Raw genomic sequence first — 15,758 nt, 5'->3', positions numbered from 1 at the left:
CAGTCCCAAATTTGTACTTAATTAGTTCTGTCAGCACCTTGCCCCTTTAAAGGATTGAAGCATGTCCTTAAGAGCTACTATCCAATCAGACAACCAACTGCTCATCACCAAGTAACCCTTTATTTAAGAGTGCACAGTACACTGGCTGTGGCTGGTCAGCCAGCTCAGAATCAGTCTACCACTGAGGAGATTCTAATCCCCTAGTTATACTTTTTAATTAAACTGTACAAAGATACAAAACAAAAATCAAGGTGACAGTCATCAAAGCAAATGACAATTTATAGGGAAATGGGGACAGTGAAATGAACCCCAAATCCCACCGTGCAGTAGTTAACAAATCAGTCAACAATTTACAGGGGAAAGGGAATGATAACCAAACCCCAAATCCCACTGTAATTCACCATGAGAAAATTTTAGACAAAAGTACATATGAAATAAATTGATACAAACAAAAAAAAAAGCAATACATGCAACACCAACATCCCTGATTGACCAGCAAACAGCCTGCCCCTACTCACCTTCCGACCACCTCTAAGTGACCCTACCCTACACACCTTCCGGTTCACAGCCTGCCCCTACGCACCTTCCGGCCACCTCTAGGACGGCCCATCCCTATGCCTCCCCAGGAGGGCAGTTTTCAGTGTGATCTACACACGTTCCGGGTCTCAGGGCAACCTACCCACCATCCAGCTCTCAGTAAGAGCTGCCAGACCCAGGGACACAAAACACAGTTTATACAAAACAATCCAAACAGTCCATACCCAAAGGCCCAAGTTCACACCCAAAGGCAGCAAACACACAGATACTCAGTCCATTCTGGAGGCCTGGTCCACTCGCAGAAACACAGCAGATGCCCAGAGGCCAGGCCTACTCAAGGATACAGCCAACCCACAGAGGGCCTGATCCACCAGAGGCCTAGCACACTCACAGAAACAGTCCACTCAAGGCACAGCTGACTCATGGAGTCTCAGTCCAGACACAATAAGGTGAAAATACATGCAAAAGAAAGTCCAAATACTTAAAACTGTGGTACAAGGAGCAAGCCTTACCACCAAGTCATCTTTGCTTCAATTCCAAAAACAACAATACACTGGCTAACCAGCCAGTTTAAAAAAAGTTCCTACTGAGAATTAAAATCCAGCAGTAGCACTGGCTGTGACTTAGCCAGCCTGGAAATCATTTCTCAAAAAGTGAGAAAGAATCCACAGTACCACTGGCTGTAACCAACCTGCTCAGGAGTCAGTCCACAACTGAGGAGATTTTAAAACAAAAACCAAAAGAACTGTGGATGCTATAAATCAGGAACAAAAACAGAAGTTGCTGGAAAAGCTCAGCAGATCTGGCAGCATCTGTGAAGAAAAAAATCAGAGGTAACATTTCAGGCCCAATGACCCTTCCTGATTAGACCCCAGTTAACAAGGTCAACCTGGTTCCAATCACAACACCCCTCCACTCCTCCACACCCCACAAGTCCAGGGATATAGGCCTGATCTTTCTCTTGTGGCTTCTCTTGTGATGATTTCATCCCAGATTCAATTTCTCTGATTCGGACTCAGACACAGGTGGTATGTACCAGCCCATGGCCGGTCTCTTGTGTCCGGAACATCTTGGAAGCATCTGCTCCTCTTCTTCCGGTGGCAACGGCATCGGGGCTGCATCCATTTTGGACTCTAAGGTTTCCTTGACAATAGGCGGAGGGGAGCACCTGCAGTTTCTACCAAGCTTTCGGGCTGTTCTGAGCGGCCAGGTAGGTTTTGCTCCTGCCCCATTTGCGAGGTAACGGCTTTCAGGTGATCCACGTGTTTGTTCTGGATGGTATCTCCTACCTGAACTTTGTAAATCATGGGACGTGACCTCACGTCAACCTCACCTTGTACCCATACAGGGCCATTCCCATGGTTCAAGCACCAAACTTCATCCCATGAATTGAATTGTCTCTCTCGCTTAGAGGAGGCATTTGGCTGGTGTTGGCATTCCTGCTGCCATTTCACCATTCCCCCCTCCCTAGGTCTGGAAATACCAGGTTTAATCTAGTGCAGAGTCTTCTCCCCATCAGCAACTTCGCTGGAGCAATCCCTGTTGTTGCATGTGGGGTGGTTCTATAATCGAAAAGGAACTGGGACAATTTGGTCTCAGATGGCGCTGTGGACTGGTTCTTTCAGCCTGCCTTCAACATATGGACCACTCTTTCTGCTAGGTTGTTGGACGATGGATGGAATTGAGCTGTTCTTATGTGCCGAATGCTGTTGGGCTTTAGGAAATATTCAGATTCCCTGCTGGTAAACGACATCCCATTGTCCGTGACCAATACTTCCAGAAGTCCATGTATCGCAAACAAATGCTTGCAGCTTCTCAGTCATCATCCCGGAGTTTACTGATCGAACTTTATGCACATTGAACCATTTTAAATGGGCATCCACAATGACCAGGAACATTGATCCCATGAAAGGACTGGCGTAGTCGACATGCAACTGAGTCCAGGGTTTACTCGGCCATTCCCACAAATGTGGGGGTGCTGCTGGTGGCAATTTATGTCCTTCTTGGCACTTTGGGCACTGTCCCACCGACGCAGCTATGTTAGCATCCAACCCTAGCCATCAGACACAGCTTCTTGCTAGCATCCTCATCTTGGTAACCTCTGGATGACCCTGGAGGAGTTCGGCCAGTATCTAGTGGCAATCTTTACTTGGGACTATCACCTTTGGTCCCCACAGTAATATGCTGTCCTCTACAGCAATCTGGTCTCGCTAGGTCCGAAAATGTTTCAATCCTGATTGCAATGGCCCTTGTTACCCCCATTACCACCAGCTGTTTTAGTTTCGCTAGGACAGGATCTTTTTGTATCCACAATCAGATATTGTCCACAGTGACTGGAAATATGTCCAGTAAGTTTAAAACCAAAAAGGGGTTCTTCCAGGGGAGGCACCACTGATGGAGTATCTGCCAGTGGGAGGCGGCTCAAGGCAACTTGGAAGCACTGCAAATAAGGGTCCAACACTGAATTCTACCAGAATCTATGGGTGGCACCGCCTTGTCTTCCTTCAGTAGCCCTAGCAGGGGTTTGTGATCTGTTACTATGACAAAATCCCATCAGTAAAGGTACTGGTGGAACTTCATCACACCAAAGATGACCACCAAACCTTCCTTCTCTACCTGGGCATACTTGCATTTGACATCAGCCAATGCCTGGGAAGCATACGCAACAGCATCCCTCTCTGTTGGGCCACCAGTGAGCCAGCACTAGCCTGATGCCATACAGGGAGGCAATGCATGTCAGCACTTATTCTCACTTTGGATCGTTGTAGGGCAACACCTTAGATGATGATAGCTGCTTTTTCACTTCCCTAAAGGCTGCATCTTGGCTTTGCGACCATTACCAAGGCTGGCCTTTTTTTAACAGCAGTTGTAAGGATGCAAAGGTGGAGGCCAGGTTACGTATAAACTTTCTGTCATATTTCACCAACCTGAGCAAAGACCTAAGCTCCAGTACAAACGTGGGAACTGGGCTCGTTTGGTCGCCCTCACTTTCTCTTCCAACAGGTGTAACCTGGTTTTGGTCGATTCTGTAACTCAAGAAAGTCACTTGGGGCGCCTGAAACTCATACTTTTCCTGTCTAAGGCATACGCCCGCCAGGGAGAAACATTTAAGCACAATGTCCAAGTTCTCAGAGTTTTCTTTTTTGGTCTTCCCTGTTATTAGTACATCATCCAGATAAATGGCAACCTGGGACAGCCCTTGTAAAATGTTTTCCATGGTCCACTGGAAAAGGGCACAGGCTGATGGTACCCCAAAGGGCAATCTTGCATATTGATACAAGTCCTTATGGGTATTATTTGGAGCATAGTTCTGCGACTCCTCATCCAGTCTCAATTGCAGATAGGCGTGGCTCATGTCCAGCTTCGTAAAGGACAGCCCCATCCGCCAACTTTGCATGCAAGCCCTCTATGCGAGGAATCAGGTATTTATCTAGCTGTGAGAAGTGGTTTACTGATTGCTTGAAATCCCCGCAAAGCCAAACTGCACTGTCAAGCTTCACAGTCGGCTTGACTGGTGCTGCCCGTTCTTCAAACTGCACTGTGTTGATGACTCCTTCACTCTTCAACCTCCTGATTTCTGCCTCTACTTCTGCCTGCAGGCAATGGCAATGAGTGGGCCTTGCAAAGTCTCAGAATTCCCTACTGGTCAACATGTAAAGTGGCTTTGGCCCCCTTGATAATTCCAAGCCTTTCTTGAAGAACTCTGGGGTAATTCATTAGTGCTTCACTGAGGCAGCCATTTTCCAATCGAAAAATGTTGAGCTAATCAAGGCAAATCTTTCTCACCCAATTCCACCCCAATAGGTTTGGGCTCAAGCCTTTTACTACCATCAGCGGTAACTGCACCAACTGCTTTTCATAGGAGACTGGAACCGAAGTCGTACCCTTAATTTGCAACAGTTCCCCAGTGTATATTCTCAGTCTGGCTGAGGTCTTACGCAAGCTTAAAGGTTGGAGTCTTGAGTGAATCTTGTTAAAGACAGATTTTGCAAATACAACTACAATCAATTTTAATTGACTCCAATTTGGGTGTCACTAAGCAATTTAATTGTTCCAACCCACATGTAGGAGAATTTTAGAGGGCGTGCACTCTCCTGGGTTCCAGCCTCTGAGTTTTCCTACACAAGTCAGGCCTCGTGGGAGTCCTTTGCTGTCTCGAATCTGCCTACAGGCAGTAGCTATAATGGTGTGCTAGCCCAGATTCAGAAGAACTGTTTAGCCACTTGGCCAAGACTCGGCTTTGTTGTGGGATTCTGCTATGGATTGGCCTAGAATCCCTCTGCTCAGGACATGCCCTTCATGAGGGCCTGCAATTGCCTAAATTCAAGTGGTGTTCCCCAAGCTCCATTGGACAGGTGATGTTGTCTACTTCCATTGGGATACTCTGCAGTTCCCATGCTCTACTTGACACACATTCTAATAACAAGGTCATTTGTAGTGCCTGTCTGAAGTCCAGTTGGGCTTCAGCTAGTAGGTGCTTCTGCATGGTTATGTCATTAATCCCACATACCAAACAGTCTGTCAGCATCTCATTCAGGGTTAACCCAAACTCACATGCCTCTGCCAGTCGTCGTAACCTTGTCAAAAATCCAGATATGGATTTCCCCGGTTCTCTAACAGCTGAATAAAATGATAGGGTCTCAGGATTAGAGGAGGTTTGGAGTCATAACATTCCTTAACCAAATTGGTCAACTGTTGGAAAGTTTTAGTATATGCTGCCTCTGGACAAGTTAAGCCCCTTATAACCAAAAATGTTGCAGGTCCACACACAGTCAGAAGGATTACTCATTACTTTTCATCTGCCCCAATGTCATTTGCCTGGAAAAAAATATTGTATTCTTTCAACATACTGGTCCCCATCTTCAACAGCAGGGTCAAATGAGTCAAGCTTCCCAAAAAGAGGCATGATACCAGAAATGCTTACCCCAACTCCAAGATGACAGTTGCAAGCAAATGTTCTTCAGGCACTTCCTGTTTTCTCCCGGTGCCACTGAAATAACTGCACAGAGGCCAGGTCCTGTCACCAAGTCACCCTTTATTTACTAGTACACAGTACACTGGCTGTGGCCAGCCAGCTCAGGATTAGTCTACAACTGAGGAGATTCTATTGTATTAGTCAGCCAGAGCTTTCTTGATTGGCCCAGGTTAACAACCCCAATCAAGAACCTCGTAGTTAATGAGCTCAACCTAGTTCCAGCCATTACAGCACTGTTAGGAGTGGTTGCCACTGCTGGGATTGCACCAGTTGAGAGGACCCACCAATGGATGCTGCACTTGCAGATATGTAAGTGAGTCTGTTGTCATCAGGGCAGGCCAGGCAGGCCCCACTGAGAATTGGGATGGACGATTGGTGAGGATAAGAGTATTGAGTGACAAGGGGTCAACTATTATTGTTGCTGTGGGGAGGGATGCTGTCCTATGTGATGAATCATTTACCCACTATTGGTAAAATACCAACTTCAACAGGAAGAGACCCTTAATTCACCACTGAAGTGGCACAATTGGCCTCTGGAATGGTAGACCATTTTCCACCTTACCCACTGCTGATAAAACCCCATGATGTTAGGAAAGTGATGGGTATTCCACACCATGTTTTCCATCACTATTTAATGTGATCACTCCAACTTCCCATCTTGTCCCTCAAGACCTAGTATAAAACGGAACCCTGAGAGTGCTGTTACTTCATGTGTGAGTTTCAAGGCTATGGAAGGAAAGGAAGTTGAGGAATCAGTAAGAAATAGTAAAATAAACACATCTTAATGTTTCACATTCAAGTACCTAACAGATTAATCCTGTAATCCCAATGGCTGGCAGAAGTAGATATTAAAGCCAAAAAAACCACATCGATGCACTGACCAAAAACAGGTTCTCTGTGTCTGGAAGTGTTAATAAGATGGAAATAGACATCAAACACATTCAGCTCTGCTTGTCCCATCCAAAGAGGATGGTCGCAGTAATTCCATTCACTGGATCTTTAAATAATGACCTTGAACATCCACCAATTTGTTGTCCACAGAGCACAACATTTTAGACTCTGACTGTTCATGACTGTAATTCTGGATTTCTCATTGAATTATTGACAGTTCTCTCCAGGACAAGGCCTATAAACATGTTGACAATGAAGAATACAATTCTGAGTTAGCATTTTTATTTTCTAATCACGAGTATTAAAAATAATTGAAGTTGTCTCCTTTTAAATGCCTGGTAGAAATCCTTAGACTTATATTGGTTTATCGCTGAATATACCTGATCTGTTTCATTGTTGCTTTATTGTCCAACAGTGTCTGTCACAGTGGCAAATGGAAATGCATAGCAAATGTGCACTGCCCTGCAACTTGTGTCATTCATGGTGAAGGGCATGTTACTACATTTGATGGCAAGAAATTTATCTTCAATGGGAACTGTGAATACACCTTGGTTCAGGTAATAAGGCAAGAAATTCAAAGGTTATTGTTTTCGGAATCATTTCAGATTTATTTTGTGGTTTGCGATTTCCTTTAGAGTAACTAATTATGTTTACTTATTTCTGCATTTTAGGACTCATGCTGTGCAAATGAAACACGCCCAAATTTTAAGATTGTGTCTGAAAATGTTATTTGTGGCCAATCAGGAGTGACCTGCTCCAGAGCAATAAAGATATACATTGGGGTAAGACAATCATATGAATAACGTGGTAACATAAGGACCGATATTAATATTGAGATAATAAAATCATGTTAATGTTAAGATTATAGAATCACATGGACTGCAAGGATGAGAAATTGCCACCGTTTGATAGATGTCCAATTTGCACATCTCAGAAATTTACCATTATAGGTGTTTATGCTGACGGTCCTCAGAGTTCAAAAAATTGCATTGCCATCAGTAACAGAGAACTCATGTGAAAGAAGGAGAGCAACTCCTCCAAACATATAACCTGTCTCACCTACCATCACTGCTCCTCCGATTACAGACCTTGTAACTTACGGAGCAGCAAGTATAGCAGAGACAAAGTCTGTAATTAGACTAGCTGGAGTAGTAAGGGCAGGAGAGGTAAAGTCTATGATTGGAGGAGTTGGAGTGGTGAACAAATCATGAGTCTTCCATGCCACAGTGTGGCCTCTCAATGTCCAGTCACCCACACTACACAGTATTGAAACAGTGAACCAAATATGACAGATAAATAGGTGGCAAAAACACTTCATTCACATCTTTTCAGTGACAAGTTATATCACTGGAGGTACTTTTTAACATACCTCTCTCCACTTCCATGTATGAGCAGGGTAAGCATCAAATTCAATCAATCAGATTGAAGAATGCTCACTGAGACTTGAAAGATTCATTATTAATTTTCAGACAACTGGTAGCAGTGATCTAGAGCTGCACGGGAGACCCAGAAGTACACAAAGCATGTGGTCAGTGGCTTTTAATAAAGCCATTTAGTTAGTTTATTGCTTCAGTGTTTTCCATCCAATCTGTGGCAGTGGGTATATTTCAGACGAAAATGAAGCAATCTCTACTTCAACATTTAGAAAGCCAGCTCAAAGGATGTCCTTCGAGATGTTTGAAGATCTAATAAAGAAAGAAGGAAGAATGTGACACCAGCTTGGTATGAGGATTGTGACACCAGTTTGGTGTGAGGTGTATTACACCAGTTTTGTGTGTGAAATGTGACACCAGTTTAGTGTGAGGAGTGTGACAGTAGTTTGGTGTGAGGAGTGTGACACCAGATTGGTTTGAGAGTGTGATTCCCGTTCAGTGTGAAGGGTATGACACCAGTTTGGTTGAGGGGATTGACAGGATGATTGCTTTCTTGAACATGCATGGACCTGTCCTGTTTGACCACATTGCAGATCTGAAAGGATCCAGTGTTGCCACGTCAGAGCTGAAAATACCCTCACGTTGTTATGGAAAGATGAGATCACACAGCAGTTTTAGCAGATAGCCAAAAGTACAATGAGAGGAAGGATGGGAAAACGTGGCTGCTGGCAGTCATTCTCACTGTGAATTGAGCTGGACTGCAGACATGTGATTGAAACAGTACAGAAACTCCTTTCTCAGCAGTTCCTCAGATTGAGAATAACTTGCTTCCACTCTGGGTAGATGGGTTCTGGTGACTGAGTAGTCCAATCCTGCAGCCACAGAATATGCCTCAGGTGGGGCAGGTATGTTTGAGAAGGAGGGTGGGTGGGAAGCTCTGGGTTCTGTGCACTCTTTCCACTGCTTGTGCTTGGCCTCCATGTAACCACTTGATTACACTTAAAGTGATTGGCACTTTCATGGTGCTTCTTCTCCAGTTTGTGTGTTCTAGGGCAAGTGATTCCCACAATAAGTTTCCACATAAGAGATTAACATGTAAAATTGAAGTGTATGGGTTTGGGTGACCTGTACTAAAATAGATTGAGAACTGGTTCACAGACAGAAATCAAAGAGTAGGAATAAAAAATGTGTCATTTTCTGAGTGGCAGGCAGTGACTAGTGGGCTACCACAGGGATCAGTACTTGAATCTCAGCTAATCACAATATATATCAATGATTTATATAGAGAAACTGAAGTTATATCTCCAGGTTTGCAAATGACACAAAGTTTGGTGGGAGGCTATGCAGTGAGATGTATGCAGAGAAGCTTCAGTGTGATTTGGACAAGTTAAGTAAGTGAGCAAATACATGGCATGTTGCAGTAGAGTGTGGATAAATGTGAGGTTATCCACTTTTGTAGCAAACACAGGCAAGCAGATTATTATCTGAATTGCAATAGATTGGGAAAGAGGGACGTGCAAATGAGATTTGGATGACATCATACACCAGTCAGGTGCAGCAAGAAGTTAAGAAAGCAAATGGTATCTTTGCCTTCATAGCAAGAGGACTTGAGCAAAGGGGCAGTGATGTCTTGCTGCAACTACATAGGGTATCAGTCAGATCACTCCTGGAGTATTGTGTGCAGTTTTGGTTATTGAAGGAGTTCAAAGAACGTTTGCCAGACTGATTTCTGGTATGACAGGACTGACATACAGGGAAAAACTATCGCAGTTAGGGCTATATTCACTAGATTTTAGAAGTATCATTGGGGGGATCTCATAGAAACCGATAAAATTCTAACTAGATTAGATAAAAGTAGATGCAGGTGTGTCCAGAACCAAGGGTCACAATCTAAGGATAACGGTTAGGCACTTAGGACAGGGTTGAGGAGGAATTTCTTCACTCAAAGAGTGGTAGACTGAGGAATTTGCTTCCGCAGGAAACTGTTGAGTCCAAAGCCTCAGAAGGCTTCCAATAAAAATATAAATAAAATACTTCAAACTAAAGGGACCAAAGGATAGGGGGAGAAAACAGGAACAAGCTACTGAGTTGATCAGCTTTGATGATATTGAGTGGTGGAGCAGACTTGAAGGGTCAAATGGACTATTCCTGCTCTCCTGCATTCTGTGGTTCTATGCGTCTTGTGTTAGGCATGCACACCATGTGATCCAGCATCGCAATTGGGCATGCATGACCAACATTTCAATACTGGATATATTAGCCTGGCAGATGACACTCATGATGGTTAGCCTCTCCTGCCAATGGATTTCAAGGATTTTATGAAGGCTGCGCTGATGATAATTCTCCAGGGATTTCACGCATCTGCTTTACATGGTCCAAGTTTCTGATGCGTACAGGAGGCTGAGGATCCTGGTTGTTCTGTAGATCAGTTGGCGGTTTTGAAGTCTCGGAATACTCTGTTCCTCAGTTGTCTGAAGGCTGCATTGGCGCATTGGAGTCGAATTTAGAGTTGGATTTCATTCTCAATGTTTATTCACACCAAGTGGAGGCTCCCAAGATTTGGAAAATTCTCTATCTTGCCCAGGAGCTCACCGTGAAATTCGATGGTCGGGGGTACTGTTGCATGGCAGAAACAGGCTGGTAGAGAAACTTTGTTTTCTGGATGTTTAGTCTGAGGCCCCTTCTCTCAGGAATGCATCAATGATGGTTTGTATCTCAGCCTCTGTGCACACACAGGCATCAAGTGCGTACTGCAGACAGGTGACAGAAGTTGGGGCAGTCTAGGTTCTGGCCTGAAGGCGAAGGTTGAGTAATTCCCATTTATCCTGTAGGTTAGCTCTACTCCGGCAGGAAGCTGCATGGAGGTGGGGTGGAGTGTTGCAGCAAGGAAGATGGAGAAGAGTGTTGGTGATCTGATCCAACCCTGCTTGACCCCACATTGCACTTATGTTGGCTCTATGGTGGATTCATTGGTGAGATCACAGCTTGCATGTCATCGTGAAGCAGCTGGAGAATGGTGACGAATTTCTGTGACAGCTGAATTTGAGGAGGACATTCCACATTCCACACATTCCAACTGTGTCCAGTTCTGGTCTCCCTGTTATAGGAGGGATATTATTAAGCTGGAAAGGTTCAGAAGAGATTTACCAGGATGTTGCTGGGAATGGAGAGTTTGAGTTGTAAGGAGAGGCTGGATAGGCTGGGACTTTTTCAACAGAGCATAAGAGGTTAAGAGGTGACCTTTTAGAGGTTTATAAAATAATAAAGAGTATCGATAAGGTGAACGGCAGGTGTCTTTTCCCTAGAGTGGGGAATTTCAAGACCATGGGCAAATTTTTAAGGTGAGAGAAGACAGATTTAAGAAAGACAAGAGGGTCAATTTTTTTACACAGAGGGTGTTTCATGTGTGGTATGAACTTCCAGAGGAAGTACTGGTTGCAGGTTCAGTTACAACATTTAAGAAACATTTAGATAAGTACATGAATAAGAAATGTTTGGAAGGATATCGGCCAAGCGCAGGTAAGTGGGACTAGTTTAGTTGGGATTATGTTCGGCATGGACTGGTTGGACCAGAGGGTCTTTTTCCATGCTGTATGACTCTCTGACAATCCGTTATAATTGACAGAGTCAAAGGCCTTTGTGAGATCAAAGAAGGCAATGGACGGAGGTTGGTGCAGTTCCCTGCACTTTTATTGTATTTTTCATGCACTGACAATCATGTCCATTGTCCCTCTTTAGAGGCAGAAGCTGCATTGAGACTCAGGAAGGAGCTCTTCAGCCACATGGAGGAGGAGTCGAGGAGGATTCTCATGACTGACAGTACAGAAATCCCTCTGTAATTACCGTAGCTGGACCTATCTCCTTTCTTGAAGATGCTCACAATTACGGCATCTCTGAGATCTCCTGCATGCTCACTTCCTTTCAGATGAGATTGTGGATTTGTGTTGAAAAGTGCCTGTCCTTCGTATTTTAGTATTTCAGGGGTTTTAATCTGTGCCAGAGGCTTTGATGTTTTTCAGCTGCCATGTGGCTTTTTTGACTTCATGGGTTGGAAGTGTGGGTAGTATATTATGGGATGACTTACATCGAAGGCTGCATCTGGGTTGAGGAGGTTCTCAAAGTGCTGTCTCCACTTGGTCCTTGATGAGCAACACTCGTTTTTGGCTGCCAAGGCAGTAGATCCCATACAGGGCTTTGATTGGACTGAAAAAGTCACACATGGCGTGGTTGCCAGAGAGTTGCTGAGTCTCCTTCACTCTTTCCATTCACTATCTGTTCTTTAGGTCGTGAGTTCTTTGTTGCATCTCAGCCTTCAGTTGGCTATAGGCTTGTTTCCTCTTGCTCCAGTTTTGGTGGAGCTGCCAGTTCAGGGACACCTTATTTTGTAGTCTAGGAGATGTCCTGATCTTTCTCATTGAACCAAGTTTTGTGTTTCCCAGTAGAGAGGCCAAATGTCCCTATGCAAGTGCTGACTGCTTTGAGGGTGGACCAGATGTTCATCGCTATGTTGGGTATGAGGCGCTGCCTGAGTTGTTCTTTCTTCTCAGGGTCTCAGAGTCCATCAACACTGAATCTCTGGTGACAAACTTGTTTCGGCCTCTGCAGGATTAGGGCTAGTTTGATAGAAATGGTGCAGAGGGTTAGAGTTGGTCCAGCAGTCATCGTCTCCTATCATATAGCATAGGTAATATGGACATCTTTGCAGTTCCCTCACTTGAATGATGGTTTTTATTGGGTGACGTGCTTGGAGTGCCGGTGTTGCCATGAGGCCTTTTGCTTGCCCCTGTGGTGGAACAGAACTTTTATGATAAGGTCATGTTCTGGACACTTCATCAGGAGGAGGACTCCGTTGGAATTTGTTTCCCTCCACTTTCCTTGCCTAACATGCCTTTCCAAAGGTTTGTGTCCCTCCTAACTCTGGCATTGAAGTCGCCGAGAAGAATCAACTTATCTTCCTTGGAGATACAGGACAGCACTTAGTCACTGCTAGTATAGAATGTCTGTTTTGTCTTGTCCATTGCTTCTAGGGTCAGGGCGTAGGCACTGACAGTTGTGATGTGCTGCTTCCGGACAAGAGTAATTTGCCGGGTCATGAGACACTTTCTCACCCAAAGGAGGACTATTTGAGGTGTCCAACCAGTTTGTTTCTTATAACAGTGCCATGGAGATGGCATTCTTCTTCTGTTTATCCTTTCCAGAAGAAGGTGTAACGACCACCTTGTACTTGAAGTAGGCCTTCCCCCGCCCTGTCCTGTTCAGGGTGACAATGTCCATGTTGGAGTGCTGAGTTTCCGGTGTTTGACTGCAGTGTGACATTCCAGTCTGATATTAGTAGGGTTATCCATAAGGGTCCTGGCATTCCAGGTCCCAAAAATCATTTGGGCGGAGGATGCTTGTGTGTGGATTCTTTTAACATGTGGGCACGCTGACCACCACGTGGTGCCCGCCGAACAAGATCTACAGAACAAGGTCAGAACAAGATGGGGCGGCATGGTGGCTCTGGTTAGCACTGCTGCCTCACAGCACCAGGGACCTGGGTATGATTCCACCCTAGGGCAACTGTCTGTGTGGAGTTTGCACATTCTCCCCATGTCAGCGTGAGTTTCCTCCAGGTGCTCCAGTTTCCTCCCACAGTCCAAAGATGTGCAGTTTAGGTGGATTGGCCATGCTAAATTGCCCGTAGAGTTCAGGGATGTGTAGCTTAGGTGAGTTATAGGGGGATGGGTCTGGGTGGGATGCTCCAAGGGTCGGTGTGGACTTGTTGGGCTGAAGGGCCTGTTTCCACACTGTAGGGATTCTATGATGATTGATCTACACCTAAAGGCAGCAAAAACTGGAGATCAGCTGTTGTGTAAGATTGGGGGCAGTTGGTGGTGGTTGTGAGGGAATGTTATTAAACAGTCATCTTCCGCCAATCATTTCTAGTCACTACTGTGGTGGAGCAGGAGGCAAAGCCCACAGTGGTGGCGACCAGCAGTATCAGGCTGTTAGAGGGTATTCGGGTCAGAGTCCAGAGTCTGGTCCTAGGCTGCCTGGCAGTCTGAGTTCCTGCAGCAAGTACAAAATCTCACAACTGCTTACTGTCACAATCCAGTCCAACAATCTACAGTATCAACAGTTTATAACTAGGTGCGAGAACCAATATGTTGCCTGCATTCAAATGCCAATTCATAGATTTGATTTGTACAGGATTTAGTCAATCAGACTGAACTCACAGGTGCAGTAAGTTTCTCTGAAAAGCATTGGTACAATAATAATTATTAAACTGTAGATGGAATTTAGACTGTTGTCCGAATGTTTACATCTTTGTAATTTTTATAATTTACATGCCAAGCGTTTGATGAGTTGTTCAGGATTGCTGCATCACAAATGTTACAAATATGCTCCCTCGATCTATCACTAGCATAGGTTATGCCTCTCAACTTGTATCACTAGGTGAGTTCTTTCCTCCTGTCAGGAGATTTTAATTCCAACGATAATAATTGTTACAGCTGTAAAAACCTAATGCTGCATTTAGAAACTTGTTACAAATCAGAGTCCACCTTCTATCACCTTTTCCAAGGTCTTCAACAAGGGCACCACGAAACCCATGCCAAACAAGCAAGAACCTGTACAAGTGTCAGGGGTTTTGACCTCAGTTTCAAGAGGTACATTATTGAAGTATGTATCACTCATCTATACTGAGTGACAAGAAGTCTCAAAAGAATTCTGGATGCTACATGAGAAAGGAATTTGGAATTAACCTTTCTTAAATTGATGCAGAAAGAAGGAACAGGAGTCTGCCTTGTGAACTCTCAAGAAGAATATAGGCCACTAATATGCAGCCCAATACACGGCTCAACACTTGCATTTTTCCAACTTTCTCACTGATTTCCAATTCTTTGATAGCTGGAGAACTGCATCCCAACTTCCTTGCCTTTCAGTGTCCTCTTCACTCCTCTTATTGTGTCAGTCTTTTTCTCTCTCTAACTACATTACTCAGTTACTCAGTCTATTTTAATAGATTCTTATACTACCTCACTGGGTCATTTGTTTTGTTCATCATGCTAATACTCATCAGGTCACTGACCCTTCGTCAGACTTACTGGGTTACTGTCCCTCACTAGGTCACCCTATACATCATTGGGAGTCTACTAACACTGTTCCTAAATCTCCAAAACAAGTTTAATTTTCCCCTTTTTATTGCCATTCATTGGGTTATTCCATTCTCACTCTTGATTGATCAACATGTTGCTCACTGTTTCTTTCTTTCTCTCTCTCTCTCTCTCTCTCTCTCTCTCTCTATCCCTCTTTCTGTATTGGTCTGCCTTTTACTCTTTCTGGATGAGTCTGTCACTCACATTCTCTCACTGGCTCAGTGTGTTTCACTCATTCAAATTGTTCAATCTGTGTTTGTCTCTGTCTCCCATGTTAATCTGTCCTTCTCATTCTTTAGTGGAATCTCTCCATTCCATTCTCCCTCACTTTGCCCTGTTTTAAACTTGTCTAACTTAAAAAGGATATAAATTCGAGAATAAAGAGTCAAGTCTATCTGGACTGTCATCAAACCAATTAATAAGCAAAGAGATCCCAACAGATAGAATCCTATATTGGTAATGCAAAAAGGTATCTGAATTTAAAAATTGAACTATCTGCTTCTGTTCAAGGATGTTCTGATAGAAATGAGAGATGCAATCTACAAGATAACACCTGAAAATGCAGCTGACAAATTCAACATCCAAATCAATCCACTTTATGTATCTCTCGAAGTAGTAATCCCTGGGGGTCACCTACTACAAATGTTATGGAACAAGAATACAAATACATTCATTCGCTTCACCAGAATGCAACAGGTAAGGAATGATAGTTCACAATAATTTGCATACAGATTGATAACCATGTATTCATTTACCATTATCATATGAAGCAAGCAATGCACTTGGTGCAGAGAAATTATAGCTATACTTGTTGCACTGAGCGCAGATTATTCCCATTTATAGGGA

General features: G+C 44.1%; 1 protein-coding gene across 1 annotated transcript in view; it reads left to right on the top strand.

The window, feature by feature from the left end:
* The window catches only part of LOC109935051 (mucin-6-like), a 95,581-nt gene that overhangs the window by 40,798 nt on the left and 39,025 nt on the right, over positions 1-15,758 (top strand). The window contains exons 7-9 of the mRNA XM_048607278.1: positions 1,557-1,747; positions 7,075-7,185; positions 15,423-15,608. Of these exons, the coding sequence (XP_048463235.1) occupies positions 1,557-1,747; positions 7,075-7,185; positions 15,423-15,608 (488 nt within the window). The remainder of the gene's footprint in view (positions 1-1,556; positions 1,748-7,074; positions 7,186-15,422; positions 15,609-15,758) is intronic.

The sequence above is a fragment of the Rhincodon typus genome, chromosome 17, assembly GCF_021869965.1.
Source record: "Rhincodon typus isolate 14 chromosome 17, sRhiTyp1.1, whole genome shotgun sequence".
In the NCBI taxonomy this organism is placed as follows: Eukaryota; Metazoa; Chordata; class Chondrichthyes; order Orectolobiformes; family Rhincodontidae; genus Rhincodon; species Rhincodon typus.
Note: the sequence above shows the minus strand (reverse complement) of the source record. Positions and strands in the feature narration are given on the sequence as shown.